Genomic DNA, 22,242 nt, shown 5'->3' on the forward strand with positions numbered 1-22,242 from the left:
TTAGAACAATTTCACGATCTTGGCAATAAATAGCCCACTTGTTCGGGATGTGCAGGTATCAAATCTTATCGTCCTTGGAATCCTTCTACTCCTACAAGGCCAACCCTCTGCAGCACGAGTATCTTGCAGCTCTAATTAAGTCAAAACAGTGAACAATAAAAGAAATCAGTTACAGTATCTCTTTGAACAACAATTACTATCTCTATTCTTCTGACCAAATTTCAGGACATCCATGATAATAAAAAGCCAAGCAGCAAATTTTCCAGTAAATTTTTTCCTGTGTTGCTCAGCATTCTTCTATGTGATTTCTCTTTTTCTGCCGAAGTGCCAGCAGGATCTACTGTACTAAAGTGCAAGTAACGTTGGTGTGAAAGCATAACATTTCAATTTGAACCCACCCAACCCAATTGAGAAGAACCAAACCTAACAGACACTTTTCTCTGGTGGGAACGTACTCCAAGTAATGGGTACCTTGCGGGGAACTCGACCCACCTAATCAGGTCTTGTATATACAGGAGGAAGGGCTGCTCCTAGGTGTATGCAGGGGGTGAATTTGTCACAAGAATGGATTCCACATCAAATCCTTTTGGGAGTTGCAGACATGCTTGTGCAAATTCGGTCGACAGCTACAAGGAAAAGAGAAAGAAAGGAAATTGTGCCCAACCATTATGCTGCTAAATCTCTAACATCATTAACTAAAAGTCCAAAACTACATTGCAACTGCATGTGCACCACCTTTTTTTTTTTAACAGTTGCAAATTATGATCAGATTTGCTGTTGGCTATTATTGTGCAAAAATCTAGACTATAGAGTATTTTAACCATTGTCAAATATATAGTGTGGGCATTATATGGTGATGAATTTCTTGGGTATAATACAAAAAAATTGTATATCTCAGAATATCTCAGCAAATTTTTAAAAATTTAAAACTTTTAAAAATCCTGAAAATTATAATACAATAAAATAAATAAGAAATTAATAAAAATACGAAAAAAACATGTATAATACGTGTTTTTTTCGTGTTTTTTAATATTTTGGATTTTTTTTTCAAAAGGACGTGTCTTATTGTCGTTTTATATGGCTGACTTATTTTTCGCGTATTTAACGCCTCTTTTTCGATTAAGACACGATATTTGTGACAATGATTTAATTTCACTCTTCCTTGTGACAAATGCATAACTCAACATTTCCTTGCTGTGTAACCTTTTCAACAATCATTTTTTAATTTTCTGGTTTTCTATATTTTTCTCTGAACGCTTTATCTTTTCTAAAATTGTGAAAAAGGAAAATATGTTTTTCACGGTATACTCTTCCATGGTAGGTATCACTTGAAAAACAAACAGGTATTACAGAAATAATCATCAAAGAAATAAAGAACTTTAACTAAGATTTCCTAAAGGATAGCGTTATTGCCAGCAGAAGGATTGTTTGAAAGAAACTGCTCGACCACATCTTCATTTTGAGCAACAGTCAACCTGTTCAAAGGCAGCAGTCGTCAACTACTATAGGATTAAATTCCACACAGAAGGACTATAACATGAAATTTAAAAAACAAAAATTGCATTGATGTCCCAACTCCCAAGTGCTAAATATAGATATTTACATGCATGTGCTATACACAAGTGACCCTCCGACTTTAAGCAATCTAAAACCATTAGTAAGAAGCTGTAACTGCACAGAGTTTTAAGAAAAATCATTCATGTAGCATTTAGATCAAATAGATCTGCAGAAAGGTTGAACCAACCTGAAAAGCGAGAAAAAAGAGAATAAAATGATGCAATGAGAAAAAGTTTAACAACTTCAAGCAAAAAGTAGGAACATAACCAAAAAAGAAAAACTAAAATTTTAAAGAGTGTTCCTTTTCCTGAAAAGAAAGTATCTAAAAATCAAGTCAAGTTTTGTGACGTCTAAAAATAATCAATTATTGTTAGAAATCTAAATACAGATGCACAAAAATTTTAAAGAGTGTTCCTTTTCCTGAAAAGAAAGTATCTAAAAATCAAGTCAAGTTTTGTGACGTCTAAAAATAATCAATTATTGTTAGAAATCTAAATACAGATGCACAAAAAATGGTGTGGTGCTCCACACTTCCTGGTTTTAACCTTTTAGGAGAAGACATTGATCTACAGTAAAATGTCCTCATAACCCTGATTACTATCACGTTGCTCCTAGTGGATTGATATGAAAAACAGTTTGAAGCACTTTCAGAAGAAGTACCTCCTAGCTGTTGTACTTCCTATTTTACCAGGTCATATTACGGATTATAGCCTTGCTGCCCCGAATCGTCCCCAAGAAAATAACTCTTCAATTTCAAAATTTGATGTCTTTTAGAGTCATGGTCATACAAGTATAAACATCCATTACATTATTTCTTTAAATTTTAAACTTTAAACTAATCGAAGTTGACAATTACATTTTAAAAAAGGAAACTGCAAATAATTAAAATACAAAATGGATAGCACCGCAAGTTCATATTTCTCTTTTCTATATTGACAGGCAAGGGATATGCAAACTCGTGAAGAGGATAGCATTGGATTTGCCAATCAGATCAGTAACAAATGGAAACCAATATCTCCTCATAACTCAGGAACCCTAGTGCGGCTATTCATAAGGCTCAGATGTCTTTTCTAAAGCAATTCAGCATCAGTGATTTGGAAACATAAATAAGGATCATAGGAATGTTAATTCAGCGGGTGAAAACCTGTAACTAAAATATGATCAATTTAAAATCTCTAGATTGATACGGCTAGGGATTCAACATATTTTGCCTGGAGTTGAGTCAATGAACCAATTCTTTCTGAATCCAACAGTCTTCTTTGAAGAGTGTCCCATCCCCAATCTTCAAACTTGAGGATCTGCTTAACAGACCCATCATGTGTGCACTCAGCATCAACCAAGACCTAACAAATGAATAGAAACACACACAAAAAATAAATCCGTACAATGCTGATAAAGGACAGAGATAGAAGAACAAAGAAAACAAGTCACCCAAAATTTTAGCAACCATGATAAGGCAACTCACAGCTAGCCTAAAGGTACAATGTTATTGCTATCTAGCAAAAATAGGAGGACAAGTACTAAATTACATAAACACCACAAAATACTAGTCCAACAGAGGTAGCGAAGCTATTCCTGTCCCTCTAGAGAATTAATAGCATCGATTCAAAGCATTATTGCACCCCTGAAGTAAATGTTCATGACCTTCATGCATTATTCAACAACATAACTGTTCACCATGAATATACAGACACCCAGACCCTTTTCACCTCATGAAAGTAGATTTCAAACAAAATCCTAATTTTTATATGATGGCCATAGGGATGTCAAGATGTCATCCAGGCCTGCATCGTGCAACAGAAACACATAATTTAAGGTTCAATACAAATAGTGAAAATTCAATTAAAGCAAAAAATCAATCGGAGATCCACTGAATCAACTTAGTTGGCAACGGGCTTGATGAATGTGTCACAACAAACATACAGCAGCACTCGTGCATTGATTTTAGTATCCAAATCTAAATCAGGATGAACCTCAATACCTACAATGTATATCCAATAAAGCAAGTATCTAATAAAATAACACAAACATGTGCCCCCATTGAATGTGAGAAGTTGCTACTGAGTTCCTTAAACTAATCAAAAAGACTTTTAATTTTCATCTGAAATGGATTCAGGGTGCAGGTGACACTTCTTGAGAAAGCTCGGGTGTGGGTGCAGCAACGATACATTGTGCATGTCTTTTTGTGTGTGTGTGTTAAAGAGAGGGAGAGAGTTAAAAGCAAAAAGAAGCTTTTTTTAAATTGTAAAATAATCCTGTTCGTGTAAATTGTAATAAAAAGATAACTTCAAAAGTAAAAGCATAAAATGTCAAAAAGAAACTTTTCATAAACTGTAAAATGATTCACTTTCTGGATCTTTTCTTTGTGCCCTTTCTTTGTGTCTCCCTCCATTGATGGTTGAACCATGCATGCGGCCACTACTCCTCCTACTGCAGATAGGTTCCCTTCTTCTTCATTTTTCTCCTTCACCTTCCTCCTTACTTCTCCACTTTCTCCTTCTCGCCTCTTTATTCTGTTCTTTTTGTGAATTTTCGCACACCCAAGCAGCACTGGTATATGCATTGCATTCACACGGGCTAAGATCCCAAACAGGTGTGTCTATGTCACTAGAGAACAGTCATTAACTGGACGAAGTACATCTAGATAGATAAGTTCTGAAGGTCTATTTGCTTAACACTGTACTTCTTTATATGGTTGCCTTGGAACTTTTCCATGTTGACACCATAGCCACAAGTGTCGTTCTCGGTTTTTATCGGCAAGGTTTTCCTCAGGTATTTATCATTAAAGTTGTTTTTTTAGGAAAATTTTAGGACAATCTCTGAGTTTTTTTAAAAATTAAAAAAATCAAAATGCCAGTCAAAAAATGAAAAACTAATAAATATTGTATTGCATTTAGGAGGTCATGTTAAATACTTAAAACAAGAGGAAATAAGACAATGAAACAAAATTTGAAAAAAAAATAAAAAACAGAAAGTAAAATTAAAAAATAAATGAAAAAATAGTGAAAAATCGCCATAAATTGCTATAAAATTATTTTATCATTTTTTTTTAAAATATCACAATATTTTCCTGTTTTTATCGTTTCTTTTCTTTTTCCGTTAATATCATGAAATTTTCAAAAATATCACAATATTTGTGGGTATGGTTGATGTTGCGTAGAGAGGTAGAGAAGAGGGAGAAGAGAGGAACAAGAGGAGAGAAGAGAGAATAGGTAGCTGTCCTCAATCAGTCGACTGCTCCTTTTCATTAGACTAAATAATGATTAGGATTAAGTTTAACCCTTTACATAAAGAGTCCAACAAAATTTAAAAATTCTGAAAGCTACCTCATATAAAACTCCAAAATACATAACACTTTTAAAAGCCAAAGTAGCACGTTTCCTCAACACTCCCCCTCAAGCTGGAGCATAGATGTCGATCATGCTCAGCTTGCTACAACACTTCATAAAACTGGATATCGGAAGAGCGTTGGTGAATATATCTGCAGGTTGGTCTTCTGAAGCAACACACTCAGTAGAAATAATTCCTGCATGAACCAAGTCTCTAATGTAATGACAATCAACCTCAATATGTTTGGTACGTTCGTGGAAGACTGGATTATTTGCTATATAAGTAGTTGCTTTATTATCACACTGCATTTTTATAGGCAATTATACCTGAATTCCAAGACCTTCTAGCATGCCTCTCACCCACGTGATTTCAGTGGCTGTTTGGGCCATGGCTCGATATTCTGACTCTGCACTCGATCGAGGTACAACAGCTTGCTTTTTACTTCTCCAAGAGACTAAGTTACCACCAACAAAGATACAGAATCCTGTAGTGGACTTTCTATCATCAATTGAGTATGCATAATCAGCATCAGAATAAGCTTCTATATAAAGTGAGGTGCTTCTTCTAAATAATAGACCCTTTCCAGGGAAACCTTTTAGAAATTTTAGCAATAACATAGCTATATCTCAATGGGCTTTCCTTGGCTTATCCATAAATTGACTTAGCTTTCCCACACCAAATGATATATCTGGTCTAGTAATCATTACATATAATAGCTTTCCAATGAGAGACCGATATGATTTGCTATCAACAGGTTCAGATTCATCATCATATAAATGAGTGCGAGAATTCATAAGAATAGAAGCTGGTTTAGTTTCTGTCATACCCGTTTCGTGTAGCAAATCAAGAACATATTTCTTTTGAGAAAGAACTAGACCATCTTTACTTCTTGCCACTTCTATCCCCAAGAATTAACGTAGAGCGCCAAGATCTTTAGTAACAGAATGATGTTGTAAATACTTCTTTGTGTCTTGTATTTCTTGTTCATTATCACCGGTTAAAATAATATCATCCACATATATCACCATAACAACCATACCTCTTGAAGTCCTTTTTATGAACAATGAATGATCTAAAGATGATCTCTAAAACTCAAACTTAGACACAACGTCACACAACTTCTGAAACCATGCTCTAGGACTCTCTTTGAAACCATATATAGCCTTATTTAACAAACATACCTTGGTACACTCCTCCTGTTTCTCAAAGCCGGGTGGCTACTGCATATAAACCACTTCAGTTAAATCCCCATACAGAAAGGTATTTTTAACATCGAGTTGGTACATGTTCCAACCATAATAAATTGCAACAGATATAATGAGTCTTATAGTGCCCAAATGTGCAACAAGAGAGAAAGTTTCAAAGAAGTCAACACCATAAGTCTGTGTGTACCCTTTTGCTACCAAGCGTGCCTTGTAGCGCTCAACAGCACCATCTGAGTTGTACTTGATAGTAAAAACTCATTTCGAGCCAACAATATCTGCCCCAGAAGGAGGTTCAACGAGATACCAAGTGTGATGCGATATTAGAGAATCCATCTCCTCCTTCATAGCCTTGTACCACTTAGAGTCCAACATAACTTGTGCATGTGAAATAGGAATGGATGTAGCTAACAAGACATCAATAAATTTTCACATATGATCTCCCACATGAGCTGTACTAACAAACTTAGAAAGAGGATGAATAGTGCATTGTCTAGTCCCTTTACGTAGTGCAATAGGTAAGTCATCAGAAACAGGAGCATCAAGGGAATACTCAGGCATGTCATGTAATTCATATCTACTTACCTCCCGAGAGCAAGATGGTGCAGGGTCATTAGATGATGGATTCCTTCTTGAATACGTGAGAGGAGGATCTTTAAACCATGGAATGGAGGGAGTGGAACAGGTGGGTGATGATGAAAGAGGAAAAGACTCAAGTGGAATTGGAGGAATTGAGAGAGGAACACAAGAGGGCATCTTAGATTTTGTATATGAAGGACTTACAGGAAAGAATGGAGACGACTCGAGAAAGGTTACGTCGGCACTGACAAACTCTCGATTATATATAGGATCTAGGCATCGATACCCCTTTTGATTTTTAGAGTATCCCACAAACACACATTTAGTTGCTTGAGCAGCTAGCTTATCTCAATTGGGACCAAGTTTATGTACAAAACATGTGCACCCAAATATTCGTGGGGGTAAAGAAAATAAAGCTCTATTTGACTAGAGAATTTGTATTGGGATTTTGTCATCTATGGAAGATGATGGCATTCTATTTATTAGGTAACATGCAGTCAAAATTGCATCTCTCCAAAATTTGGAAGGCATATGAGAATGCATCATGATTGTGTGGGCTACATCCAACAAATGGCGATGTTTTCTTTCAACTACACCATTTTGTTGAGATGTGTGGGGGCAGGTAAAATGTGCCACAATACTATGGGATTTATAGAATTCAAGTGACAGGATTTGAACTCGAGAGCATTGTCAGTGTGAACAACCTTGACACAGGAATTAAATTGAGTTTTTATTTCCAATATGAAAGATTTCAAGATACAAAGAGCTTCAGTTCTGTCTTTCATCAAGAACACCCAAGTGACATAAGAAAAATCATCAACAATGGAAAGATAATAACGAAACAACAACCGACTTGGAACCCGACTCGGCCCCCAAACATCAACGTGAACTAAATCAAACAGATATTGACTAGACTAACTTTGACTCGATGGAAAAGAAGTGCGACTATGCTTGCCCAATTGACAAGCTTCACATTCAATGGACATTGTGGAAGGAATCTGAGGACATAGCAGACAAAGTTTAGCAAATGATGGATGACCCAATCTGAGATGCCACTGGAAGGCACTTGAAGAAGAATCTACTAAGAATGACACCTCCTTATTGGATGTATCCAAGATGTATATTTCATCTATCTCATGGCCTCCACCAATCTTCCTCCCACTCGATAGGTCCTGAAATACACAAGTACCCGAGTCAAAATAACTCTACAATTCATCTCTTTAGTTAGTTTGCTTACAGATAACAAATTCTTCAGGAATTCAGAAGTATATAACACATCATGAACATGTAAAGATGGAGAAAGATAAGCATCTCCATGTCCTTCTACTAGCGATAGTCTTCCATCCGCCAACCGAACATGTTGTGGTGAATCAAATTTCTGCTGGTTTGAAACACTAGTATCTCCACAAAAGTGTTTAGAGGCTCCAGAATCAATTATCCAACAACATTTAGAAGTAGTTTTACCTGCAGAGTATGCTGAACTTGTGACAGCTATAGATGTGGATGATGTAGAAGAAGTAGCATTAGATCTATGCTCCATAATTAGATCAATTTCAGCTGGACTTAAATTAAGAGATGTAGCATCTACTGAAGCAGCAGCGGGATTCAGCTTAGGAGCTATACTGATAGACTGTGTGTTTGGAGTAGAACCAGATGAAGATGTCACAGTCAAAGAAGTGGATGAATTAGGTTTACCCACTTTGTTCCAGCACCTATCTTCTAAGTGATCGAGACGACCACAATATGTGCACTGAAGTCTCCCACGTCCTCCAGAACCTTGACCTCTTCCTCTACCACGGGAAGAGTATAGTACACTTCTTCCTCCTCCAAATGAAGCAAGGGCAGAAGGCTGTGAGTTGTTTGATGATGGAGGAAGAGTAACAGCCAATCTGTTTAGTCTATTGAAGGCCTCATCAAGATCAGATTTCCTGTAAGCATTTGTGCCTCGGAAGCAGTCATCAAAAGATAGTCCAGCAAGAAATTTAACCACAATCATTTGCTCCATGTGAGATTTGAGACAATGCTTATAGGGCGGTTTTAAGGAATTCATCTTTTCATAAGTAAACTTCAACTTTGTAAAGTATTTCGTCAAATCCATGTCTCCTTACTGCATTTGTAACAATTCTTGTTGAACCTGTAAAATTTTGCTGATGTTTTTATCTTGAGAGTATGTCTGTCGAAGAGAATTCCACATATCTTTGGTTGTATTATAATAACAAAGCCCTGCTGCAATGTGAGGCTGAGTGCTATTCATAAGCCAAGCACTAATAATGTTGTTTTCTTCCTCCCACCGTGCATATTTACCAGTCTTTTCAATTGGTTCATCTTCTTCCAGTATATATTTCTTCCCATGTCCAACGACTGACAACATGAAGGTTCTAGCCCATACATCATAGTTGGTTCCATCAAGTTTGATAGTAGATCCAAACGTGAATGGATTGGAGAAAGCTTTGTATTCAACACTTGCCTCTATGTGTTGATTTCCAGATTCAGATCTGTTGGCACCGTGATAAAATCTCAAAAGTTCTCGGTAGACTAAGTATTGACAAAAAGAAATCAAGCCAATCACCAACGGAGAAGAAAATCTCTGCAATTGTAATCTCTGAAGCCCCACGATAGACCAATTGCTATAGAAATACTACACAAATTTCCAGATGCAGATTGCTAGCAGCCAACGTGCACAGGTTTGACAACAAGATTCAATACCAACCTGTCTGCTGCGCACAACTTCACTGATGTTTAAACTAAGAGGATCCACCAGGCATCACACGACCAAGCAGATCAGTTCACCTGGTTTAAACTTCTTCAAGGGCAGCACACAACTAGGCAGATCAGAGTTTCTCTGATCTGAAACTCTTTATCACAGCAACTGAATAATATCTAGTACACGGCAACATGTAGATCTGAACAACGACATCATATTTGATTTTTTTTCAGCAATCTGAATCAGATCTGATACACCACAACTAGATCTGAATGACGACATCAGATTTAGTTTTCAGCAACCTTACGACTTTGATAGCAACATAAGGGTGTTAATCATGTTTTACATGTTAAACGTGATTAACCCCTTTCCACCAAACATTCCACCATATCCTTTGAAGGCAGCAACAACTTTAGACATCCAACCTTGTCATGAATGAGGGGATGAGAAAAAGAGAAGATGGGGAGCCGCATGAAACCCTAGATGCCACAGTCCTAGGTCTTCCGCTCTGATACCATGTGCGTAGAGAGGTAGAGAAGAGAGAATAGGTAGAAGTCCTCAATCAGTCGGCTGCTCCTTTTCATTAGACTAAATAATGATTAGGGTTAAGTTTAACCCTTTACATAAAGAGTCCAACAAAATTTAAAAATTCTGAAAGCTACCTCATATAAAACTCCAAAATACATAACACTTTTAAAAGCCAAAGTAGCACGTTTCCTCAATAGTTGACACTCCACATGGTGTCATTCTGGAATTCTATTGTTTGGAAGTTTGGCATACATTTAAAGCTTTTAGTTCACCAGTTTATAGGAAACATGCTACCAAACCAGTGGAAATCTTGAATACAAAAAGATGCATGTTCATTACAAAGACTGCACTTGCTTAGAAAGAATCATACAAACTTGTTTAGCTGTTCTACATAAGGTCGGGTGATTTTATTAATAACAGAGGCATCTTAAGTGAATTAAGTGAAGGGAGAGGGATACAAAAACAAATACCGAAAGGACATGGTATTTCCAGATGACCATGGAAGATAGCATACCTTGTCATATCCACCATCATTAGCCTCTTCTTTTCCAGTTTGAAACAACTGCTCTTTTCTTAGTCCAATTACTCCAGAATGCTTTCCATAGAAGATCAATCCACATGTATTGGCTTTGGAAGTCACATTCAATTGGATTCTATTAGTATCTTTAGACTTTCTTCTTTCACTCCAAGGTACTCTAGATGACCATTCCTATTAAACATCTTTCCATCCTCTACAATCACCATTTTCTGATTCCTAGACATAGTAAGTTAACATGTTGCATGATATCTTTAGTTGAATGTGTATTGAACTCTTGCTGAAAAGAAAAGTATCAAGTTATCATGTGCTACAATTTTTCTCCTTTACCATCACTGGTTGGTTCTCTGTGCAAGTTCCCAAAGACAAAAAGGAAAACGTTGTTCCATCTGCTACAAAAAGCCTACAACGACCTCCCAATGCATATTTTTGTAACATTGTCCAGCATGCAGCCAGACGGCTTTTTGCAATGTCCACTCCAGTTAGCAAACCTGAGCTGCCAAGAAGTTCAGCAAGCATGCATAATTTTGCACCTGATATAGAGAAAATATGGCAATCAGATGTTGGCCTGGAGCACAAGCAAAAAATGTATAAACTATAAAGCATGCCTAAAACGGATCAATCATGCTTAATTATGCAGATTTAAATGGATGAATGTCAATGCAAGATACAAAAAGTATAGTGTTGTCATTTGAGTCATAACTCCACATATTCATTAATTTGCTATGGTAATCAGTTTATATGTTATCTTTTGCTATATATTAGTCCATATTTTTCTCTTGATGTTAAAAACTTTAGTACTATAATTCTTTCTTTGATTTTTTAACTAACTGATAATTTTTCATGCTTACAACTGGTGTCCCTATTGAAGTAATCTAATCATGCTTGTACTGGTTGTTACTGAACAACAACTATTACTTTATTTTGCATTATAACTTGTGAGCATAATTCTTCTTATTTAGTAGTTTGTGGGTCTTTCTTCAAAGTACAGTTCACCAAAACAAAGGTAAAAGAATGTAGTTGCAAGCTTGAAAACATAGAAATGTTAAAAGTTAAAACAATATAATGACCAACCATTAGTTACTATGGTAGATCAGCAAATTTGCAACTCATCTCTTCTATTTTCCACGTGATTGAACTGCTGCTGATTTTGTTTCCCTTAAAGTTGCCAGTTTCCTTTCTCTTCAATGTCAACCACAATTAGACATCAATATGTTAATTTGGCTTTTAGCATATATCTTTCATGGTGCCAGTAGAGCTTCCACATGCAGATGAACCTTGAACAGGTCTGAAAGTCATATAACTGCTTAAGCTTTGGGCTTGCACACTGGTTGTGCGTTGAAGAACTTAAAATACAGTTTTTATTGACAAGTTGCCTTGGCCTTTAGAATCCACCATGCACTATGTCATCACAATTCAGTATTCCACTTTGATCCATGTTTACGCCAACAAATAACAATATGTTTAAATGAAAAATATGGAAAATTTCTCACCCTTCCATTAATGTATGATCAAAGCTGATGAAAAATAGCTAGATATAATTAGCTCTTCTAACTCGTCTAAAAGAGAACCAATAATTTTAGAAAAGCCAATGCACTTTGGTTTTTTAAGGTTCATTTCATAATAAAATTCTTTGAGGAACAAAAAACTATATACTTTTACAAGTTACAACTATACCAGGTATCCTACAGTGCATTTGTTTTCATTTGAAGTCTGCAGCACGGAATAACATTGGTCTGATATTAGCTTCCTGCATCACTTTAGACAAACAATTTTTGTTTATCAATTATCATGTATTGATACTTCTTATGGTTCGTGGACTTGTGTGGTTAAGAAAGCCTTGTTATTGCCAGGCAGGCCCCTCTTTCGGGTCTTTGATGCCATTGATAGATTAAATTGTAACTGCTATAAAAATGCAATAAATCAATCACTAGACAATTATAAGAAAATAAAGTACATCAAATTATTAGTTGTTATAATTCACAATCGCATAAAAGATTTGATGCTGTTATACACTATAATAGTTTATTAAATATTGCATAATATATGAACTTTCTCTCGTTATGCCAAATTTCCAACTATTTTCAACGAGGATGATCCATCTTTATCTCACGACTGATGACTTCTGGCAATATTTTGTGCAATTAATCTAGTATGAGTTTGTGTCTTTCTTTTGTTATCTTCTACAAGACTTGTAAGGAGCACTACATAATAGTTGATGGGATAACACAGTAAGACCTTAAAGACTAAAACTTTATATCATGAGGAAAGAATAATGTATCACATCAAGTACTCATGTATTGGAAGTTGCTACAGACTTATTATTTTTAGCTTTTCTGCTAGAACTTATTTGGGCTAAATTTCATTTGGTTTATATGCAATACAATTCATAATCACGTTCCTCTTTGTCAGATATGCACTTTAACATGATTAACATGTTTAAACCATTGTCACAACAAAAACTTTTGGTGATATATTTCTCAGGCATAAAAATTTAGATAATTTAAAAATTGAAAGTAATAATAGAACCACAAAAATCTGAATTTTGAAACATGATAAAGTTCAAAACAGGTAATGTTGAAACAAACTACGAAAAGATTAAGATATATTAAAAAAATTATTATTGAAAAAGCAATAAAATCAATTTTTTTGTGGCATTTTTTTCAAAATCACGTAAAGTTTGTAGGTTATTTATAACATGGACAGATGCACTCTTTAGATTGTCAAGTTTTAAACTTAGTTTAATTATCTGCAGGTCCTCATAGCATATATTTTCAATTACTGTGTCTTCTCTTCTCATATCTAGTGTCATTTACTCTAGCAAATGGCTTTTCAACAACTAACTTTTTACTGAATTTTTATATTTTTTTATCTTTTTTAAAATTTTCAAAAAAAAAATTTTACCACATATTACATTCTGTTATAGCCTTACATTGCACTCAACTTGTATAACTTATTACACTTTGTAACATATTGTGAAAATCAGTTAAATTGTAGAAATTGGAAAAGGAGAATTGATGGGGAGCAACAAATCTTTGAAGAAACATAAAAATAGTAGAATGGAATCGTCATATAACGACATCAAGTTACCTGGAGCAGCACAAAGATCAAGAATGTGATCCCCTGGCAAAACATTTAATGCCGTGACAGCAGCTCCAGATGCAGCATCAATTCCATATATCTAAATTGAATCAACAAAATCTACTTAGTAACATATATTAAAAAAACAATATTAAAATCAATATGATAAATGCAGTAGTTATAATATAAATATGTGTGAGTGTTTGTGTTTGTGTATGTATGTTTTTTTTTAACCACGGTATGGGACAACACAAGACATGCCCTTGAAAGTAGATTACACTCCTTGTATTGCAATGTAATTATACATTACATCGTACCTTATGCTCTTTGCGCACTTCAAAGAAAAAAACAATGCGTATTATACGAGAAAAGTAAGTCAGCTGTATAAAATGTGAAAAAAAAACACATCTTTTAAAAGAAAATCTAGAAAATAAAAAGTGTTAAAACAAGGCGTATTATTCGCTTTTTTGCATTTTTTTCATTTTTTATAATTTTCAGGATTTATTAAATGTTTTAAATTTTTTAAAAATTTATCAAGAGTTTCCCAAGATATTCCAGAGATATACATCTTTGTCGTATTATATCAGAGAAATTTTTCACCGTACAATACCAGTACACGATATATGTGACAATGCTTTATGCAATTCAACGTTTCTTGATACTCATATTATTATTTCATTTTTAGCTAGTATAATTTTTCCAGCATTAACTTCTTTTAAGTATTTTTCCGATTTTGTTATCTTGCAATTTTGAAATCCTTGTATTTTTTAAAAGTTCACATTTTTTACAATATGTTTCTTTAGCATACCTTAATTTGAGCTGAATCAATACAAGCTATAATACATGTTTTACAACATTACTCCGAACTTATAACACCATTTTCTCGTGATAATATTGTGATGTTATGAAGAAAAATTCATTTTGTTGACAGAAAATCTCATAATATTATTTCCAGTAAAAAAGTCTTTTTGCAATAAAAACACAAGAAATTGAAAACCTCAGATATTTGTAAGGCCTTCAAATGAATGAAGACTTGTAAAAGATGTTAAGGCAATGATTAGTCATGTTCAAAATGATGATTTTTGGAAAACAAAAAAGAGAGATAGACATGTTCACTGAGCAATTAGTGAGGGTATTAAAATCTGTAGATAGAGAAGGAGCTACTATGGGTGTATTTGTTTAAGGAACTTGATAGAGCCAAAGAATTTACACAAACTTCTAGCAAATATAAAAAGAAGTATATATGTCATATCAATATAATAGATAAAAGATGGAACCATAATGCTTTAGTTTAGATATGTGGTTTTCATCACAATACAAATTAAGGCCCATAATGCTTTCTACTGCAGCCATTTAGATGTGTATGCCACATTTTTTGATATGCATAAATATTGAAGCACCAAATCTTAGATATATTTTTTTTGTTTAGATAGACCACAGAAACCAAATCTAAATATTTGATCAACAAAATACTCAATCAATATAATGAAGACTATGGGAGCAGAATAAACTGGAATACTCATATTTGATGTACATCATTTTGTGAGAATTATGAGCTCTTCGATTCTTTTGAATCAGATAAAGTTTTAATTAATCTTTCTCTAAAGACTCTTTTAACATTCTCCAATCCATTGAAGACATGTTGGCATATCTCAAAAAAAGAATAGGCTTAGATACACACGGACTCAAAGAACCCAGCATGATTGCAGCTGGACTAACTACCACTCAACCCTATCCAAAAGAAAAAGGATTGAAAATGCCTTGCTTGAAAAGCTTTCTAATCTCATTCATACTTGTGAAAAATATACATAAACAAAAGCAGAAGATTGAAACCTTAGTCTTAACAGCAAGTTTCTACATGAGCTAAAATCATGTCCAAGAAGATCACAATGTTACCTTTCCTTCACAATAGACCTTAGACCTAGCAATTTGAATTTGTGATGCAATTGCAAAGAAACCCGGGAGCCAGTTGATGTTTTCAAGCTTACAACCAAGCTCAGCTTCCACATCTGCAAGTAGAGTCTCAGAACCTGGTTTAAGCCTTGAAAGCAAAAGCAGTTACTTAAAATATGCACAATTCAAAACTAACGGGGAAAAAGACCATGATAAGAATTTTACATAATGCTGATACAAAAAACAAGAAGCACAATGAAGAAAGGTTTCTGTTTTTGACAATTTATCAAAGAGGTGGTGATAGGTGAATCATGTGGGATCAATTTGCCTCTTATGTCAACTGGGGCCAAACAACTATTGGCATGTGGTTAACCATAAAATATTATAACGGCTGTACTTTGTAAGTAAAGAAAGGAGTGAGGAAAAGCCAAACTCTCAGAAAAGTGTCTTTTTGTGAGATAGCAAAAGCAGCTTTTACACCACAGTGGACATTCGCTATGTCTTAAGAGATAAACATTATGAGAAGCTACATTAAGTGTGCCATTGTGAAGTAATTACTTATTATAAGATGCGCAGTTAATAAAAAAGTGATTTTTCCAACTTCAGGTCCAACTTTACTCCTCACTGGTTGATACTATTATGAGACTCCTCCTCCAGTTGTATATGACTCTGGAACTTAGTTGTTAAGGCGTCGCATAGGCAACACTTACTCATGGACTAGGCATGATCCACAGCTGACAGCCCTCGCCTAAGTCATGGACTTAGGCGAGGGGTTTGGTGTTGGTGCCTAGGCCCACCAACGCTGGACTAGGCGCCAGTACGCCTAGTCCATGGAAGGTGACTTTTCACCTTCAAAGTTCTGTTCAAAGTGCTTGCTGTGTCTTTTCAAAGTGTTTTCTGTGTGTATTATGTATTTCAAAGTGTTCAAAGTGTTTTTCTGTGTGTTCTACTAATATTTATCTATGAGTTTCATATTTGTTTGTGTATATATTATAACTTGTTACATCAGTGAAACCTTTTATGATACTGGTTGTTTCTTCTTCTAACTCCCCATACTGTGAATGCAATCCTATCAAATTTGGTAACTGATTTCTTCTTCTATCTCTCCACACGTTGAATGCAATCCTCTCTCTATTGTTAATTGTTATGAAGAACTAATCTCCATACACAGAAAATTGTTGAAAGACTGGCATTTGACCAGACAACTATAGCCTGGCATTTCACTATTTATCAATGCAGGATTTCGCCTTGAGATATAATTGTTACTAAAATGTCTAACAGTGAGATTGTGAAGTTTATGTACTATATATTCAGCCTTAGTGTTAGACCTGGCCACATATACTTGTTCTTGTACAAAAGACCCCTCATATATAGGAACACCCTATGTGCAAAAAAGGACTTGAGAATACCTACATTGTAGATTTTAAGAAATCTTCAGGGATCCATATACTCATGTCTCATATACTAAATACTAATAAGCATCTCATTTCATAAGAAGTAGACTACGGGAGGTGTTGAGATCCACCATCCTGGCATTCAGGTCAGTTTTGTGGCAGGTCCTTATAGTTGGTATGAAATCAGGTCCAATTCTCAAACTTAGGTACAAACATGCAACAATATGTATTCCTTAAATTAGGGTGGTTGCAACACCCTATCTGCAGAAAGGACTTGATATAGTCCCTTATTGAAAATTTTGAAAATTTTTTGATGTTCTATGTCTCCATGTTCCACACTACTGGGCATCTTGATGCTTAGCCTTTTTAAGTGTGAATCGGAGTCAATTACAGTGCGTATTTGGATCGCCCATACCAAGCACTCAAATCAATTCCAGGCTGGCTCGTCACATTCACAGTGTCAATACTCAAAATAACATCCTCATCCATGAGAATACTTTCTCATAGTCCTACATCTAAGGTTTTGAGAATAGCCAATGGACCTATATAGGTAAGCCCTACTTTGTTATGTCTCAATTTGCATTCCTTGCCAGTGTTGTGCACCATAAGGCAGGTTGAGACCCACGGAGTTGATGTGTTACCTGGTCAGCCTTGGACCTGGTCATTACCATTCACACACCTACGTCATGGGGACTCCACTCTCCAGGCCCCACACAAGTTGTATCCAGATATCTAATTACGTCAACGTGTTCTTTCCAGCGAGATACTCCTTGAATAGATTCCCCTACTTCTGAAGCATCTTTTTGTACATGTCATTAGTCACTTCAATGCTTCCACGAGAGTCAGAGGCATGCATGCATTTGCAAACTTTGTAGTTAAAATTTCAAATGCTCCACATATGCTTTTGAATATTTTACGCGTTACCTTAATACTCATTGCAAAATGTTGGTTGGCTCGCTAACCGCCAGAACCTGACAAGCTTATTATTAGCTTCATAAAATAGATATAAGAATTTGAATTTAGTTTGTGCCATCCAAAGACAGATTGACCTAGATCTAAATGATCTAGAGTTTATATAAATTTAGCACACCACCAAAATGTTGTCGGAACTGGTGGACAAATAACCGACATGTTTAAGAATGGAGGTACTTTGTGGAGGTCAAGACACTATAAGTTACAGTTATATTGCCATTTTCTAGAGAAGAAAATTAATTTTTTTGTCGCCAAAAGGTGTCAGAAACGAATTTATACGCGCTGGCGATTGCCAACAAGTTAAGTTCATCCACGAGCCACAAAGCTGACACTTCGGCTCTAAAATAAGCAGTTCTCAACCCAATTATCGTAGACATGTCTAGCATTTTTTTTCACTGTAGCACTAGCAGGGTCATATTAGAATTTCATAATCAAAATGGCACTTCTGGGGGCAATTGAAAAGAGTCAATTTCGCAACACGAGAAGGACCAACCTACCAATTCGCCTTAAGATTTCCAGATCACACAAATAGCATGTCATTTCTTTAATAAAAAATTGTATAAGAAATTACAATAAGAAAACGAAATAGGCAGGAAATTCAATAAATTCAAAAATTATTTCCACATTTTTTTTTGGAATCGTATCCTCGCAATAAAGTGAAGCCAACAACAAACTTCGGAATCGGCAAGGAAATGCATGCAGTTTACTGCCAGAAACAGGGAAGAAAGCAAACCTTATATATCGAGGAAGGTTATCAATCTCATCATAAATAGAAGGACTGAGGCCGTTCAGTGCCAGGAAATCAAGGAAAGCCTTTGGCAAGGGGAAGGGGATCTTCGGAGAGAGTTCCTTCTATAACTAAGCATTGGACCGCTCCGAGCGACCTTGATTTTCCATTCCTAGATGCCGCCCCAATTCCCAATAGAACACCCGAAATCTATCCAAAACTCACGAAACCAATGTGAATTTAACCAACATAAGCCAGAAATTCGCCGTGATACAACTGAATCTCCTGATCTTCTCTACATCCAAGAGAAATTGCAAAGTGATCACGTTTATGCAGGTGCCCTGCCCACTCAGAGAATCCGACAAACCCAACGCCTGTCACACCCCAACCTTTTTGACCCTCAAACACATTTTTCTTTTTTCAAACATAAAGCATTGAAGTGTGTTGACACAACAATTCAAAAGAGGGAGCTATGCCATTCAAAACAAAGGGTGAACTTTCATTCATATAACAATTATGATTCATACAAAATCACATCTAAGTGAATGACAAAAATGCCCTAAAACATTCAATTGATGTCTAACAAAAACAAGACATCAGTACAATCAAAATAAGACGCGTCGGCGCTACAAAAGACCCAAAACCTCCCCAGTAGGATGTGAGTAAAACCATCTGCTCAACCTGCTGCCTCTGGTCCACCAAAACCTGAAAAAAAATAAAACAACAGAAGGCTTAGCCTTCGCAGTATGACAACAAGCCAGGAAAATTCCAAACCCTCTTAGGTAGGGCTCAAATCTGAGAACAATCATAAAAACAATTTATCGTCATGTCGTGTCAGGGCATAGCCACATCATTTGCCAAGAAAACCCCTAACATAGACCACGACATGTAAAGGTCACTCAAGGGCTACAGTAACACAATCTCAATCACATGCAAGGCATGCTTAACATTTCATTTCATTCATAGCATTCACAGACCCATCAATCACATACATTCGTTCACACACATTTCATTCACATACTTTCATTTTCATTAGCTTTAGTGAATTGACAGTTCCTGTGGGTGCAAACACAGGCACGTGTACACCATGGGCGGCCCATAGCCGAGAGACGACCCCCGTGGTGGCCCATAACGGTATGGATCCATTCATCCGCTGCAGCGGTAGAGCACTCATCCATGGATGTGTGAATTCCAAGGAGAGATACTCAGACTTCCCTAGGACACCCAGGTTGGGAAGACGAGAGCCCAACGCTCCAAGCACATCACACAACAGTACTCTGGGGCCTTGCATCGCCTATGCTCCGAACAGGCAAGAGCAGTGGCGAAAATAGGACGTCTTCCAAACACATTGCCACAACCCACTGGCCTCTCATCTCTTATTCTTCATTCATATACTTTTAATTGCACAAACACAAAACAATTGGTCAGCTTATGAGGTTGGTTCACTTCACGAGTGCACCCACACCTTCAATTGCCTCCACATGAGGGCTACACATACAATTAACAGTCATAGCTAGCCGTCATACAATACGGGTACAATTACCCTCTAATTTATTCATTTGCATCATTACCTGTGGCAATGTGTATGCAACAAAACACAACCTTTACATCAATTATCACATCAGTCATATCAATTATCACATCAATCACCTCTTTGAAAAACTTAGCCAAACCACAGAGAGTAGTCTCGATCTGTGAATGGCTCGTAGCTATCCTATGCAGTTATCATTCTAGGATGCTTTCTAATGCACAATTGGGGTCGAGAAGACACTCGACTCGATACGCCACCTCATCTATCCTAAACAGTCATCAATTCTAGCATGTACATGCAAATGCGTAACATTTTCAAAACATGCTTCTAATAGCCTTTCAAAACAAATCATATCATGTATCAAACCATTTGCATGCATACTCACAATCGTTCACAAAACAATCCATCAATTACATCACAATCTTAGGATCCCACAATCCTAGGAACACACATTCACACATTTGCCTAGGCAGGGATTTGCCTGGAATGCTGCCATACCTGTCGCGCGCCCTCAAAACTCTCCAAAATGCCTCGAGCTTCGAATCTGGTCGCTTAAGGTCGACGGGACGTGCCGGGTGTACCTGCAGACATAACCACAAGATAAGATTTCTAATAGATACCTATAAGATCCAAAAAAACATAAAATAAAATCATTGAGGCACATGTCATCGCCTCAAGAAGGTATCGACGAGTAGTGTCGACCTACAAGCCCTCCAATAGGCCTCCTCCTAACCTCTTGATGTTGCCACCAAACGTCAAAATTCACTGTTTCGATCAATCCATCACAACCCAATTCTCATTTACTTTTTTTTAGTCGAGGCATCAACCCCATAGTCATATCCAACTTACATATGCTTTCCCAAATAACTCCAAGATACACTCGTTCACAAAAGCATGTGCCACGTGCTCACTAAGACAGTTCTAAATCTTCCCCACAACATCACAATCTCTACCATGCTTTCCTATTGCTTCGAAAATTAACACCTCAAGCTTAAAAGATCAATATATACATTAATCATCACTTCTCCAACATAATCATAAACTTTTCCCAAAAAGCAAAGTCGCTAACATGCACCCCAAATCATCAAATTCTAAATTCTAGCATGCTCAAACAATAATTATGCATGCTTCAATAGAAAATAATAGTTGATTTAGGCTTGGTTAAGCCTCGCTCACCCCAAAATTAAAGCCTAGACTGCTGCAATCCTCTCGGCAGCCACCTCAAGCGTTCAATCGATCCCCAAGCGGCAAAAAATCGTGCAATGCCACCTCCACCAACACCGTCTAATCACTGTTACGAGGAAAAGAACACGTCCCCCAAGCTAGAATCCTATCAAACAGTGATAAAATCAGTGAGGAAGGTTGCTCGGTTGGGGAAAAGGGGAAAAAGAATCAAAAAATGGGGAGAGAAAGCTCAAGTAGGGAGCATGTGGGCAGGGAGAGGTGCTGACAGAGGGAGGCGGACAGAGAGAGGGTTTGAACAAAAAAGGGAAAAACGGCAGTGAGGGTGAGAGTGCGTGAGAGAGAGAGAGTGAGGGTGCTGACAGAGAGGGAAGAATGCAAGCAGAGGAGGAGCGTGCAAGGATGCGTGGGAGGAAGAGGGAGAGCATGCGTGGAGGGAGAGAGAAAACGCTGCAGAGAGGGGAGGATGCGCAGGAGGGATAGGGAGGGGGTAGGCAGGCATAGAGGGCGAAAGAGATTGCCCAGAACACTCGTCCACCCACTTCATCCATGCTGCGGTCGAGCAGAGGAAACAATCGAAGAAGGAGAAGAAGAAGACGCTGAAGAAGTCAAGGGAGGAAAACTCCCTCGCGCGACGGGCTCCCTTCCATGAGTGGAGCTCGGGTCCGGGTCTGGACCCGCTCCAGCCCAACCTGTCTTAACAAAAGGAACGATCGTTACAACGCCGTTCCCCCATTCCTAACATGCTGCTCAGCAATCTGAGTCGCCCCAGATTGAAGACGCGGCTCTGATTGAATTGGAGTTCCAAAACGCAGACTGATTCCTCCAAACACAGCAAAAGTAACAAAGATGTAGCACCGTTACTAAAAACCTACGAGTTTGAAATCCCAAGTCCGCCAAAAGACCCTAAAAGCCATCCCCGGAGGCCTTCAGCAGAGCTTGCTCGGGCCGCAAAGGTCTGCATTCGTGATATCAAGGATAATCGTGTAAACATGAATAAAGTATCCCTAACATTTTATCGAAACTT

General features: G+C 36.8%; 1 protein-coding gene across 1 annotated transcript; it reads right to left on the minus strand.

Annotated features, from left to right (window-relative positions):
• On the minus strand, nt 1-19,793 carry LOC116250322 (rRNA (cytosine-C(5))-methyltransferase NOP2C-like). Its single transcript, XM_031623955.1, has 10 exons — nt 19,779-19,793; nt 18,509-18,609; nt 15,413-15,557; nt 13,526-13,616; nt 10,766-10,968; nt 10,415-10,609; nt 2,769-2,900; nt 1,604-1,671; nt 1,414-1,475; nt 1-131 (listed from the first exon to the last, which is right to left on the minus strand). Exons 1-10 carry the CDS (start codon nt 19,791-19,793, stop codon nt 1-3), a joined length of 1,143 nt encoding a protein of 380 aa, XP_031479815.1.
• Nucleotides 19,794-22,242: the final 2,449 nt, after the last annotated feature.

This window comes from Nymphaea colorata, chromosome 3 (genome assembly GCF_008831285.2).
Source record: "Nymphaea colorata isolate Beijing-Zhang1983 chromosome 3, ASM883128v2, whole genome shotgun sequence".
Classification (NCBI taxonomy): Eukaryota; Viridiplantae; Streptophyta; class Magnoliopsida; order Nymphaeales; family Nymphaeaceae; genus Nymphaea; species Nymphaea colorata.

Bases quoted from the DNA above. Each gene is read 5' to 3' on its own strand.
- LOC116250322 (XM_031623955.1), bottom strand. The intron at 15,558-18,508 runs GTTTGCTTTCTT...TTTGCTTTCAAG, and splicing joins AACCTTCCTCGATATATAAG to GCTTAAACCAGGTTCTGAGA. The intron at 2,901-10,414 runs GTATGCTATCTT...TTCATTTGTTAG, and splicing joins ATGATGGTGGATATGACAAG to GTCTTGGTTGATGCTGAGTG.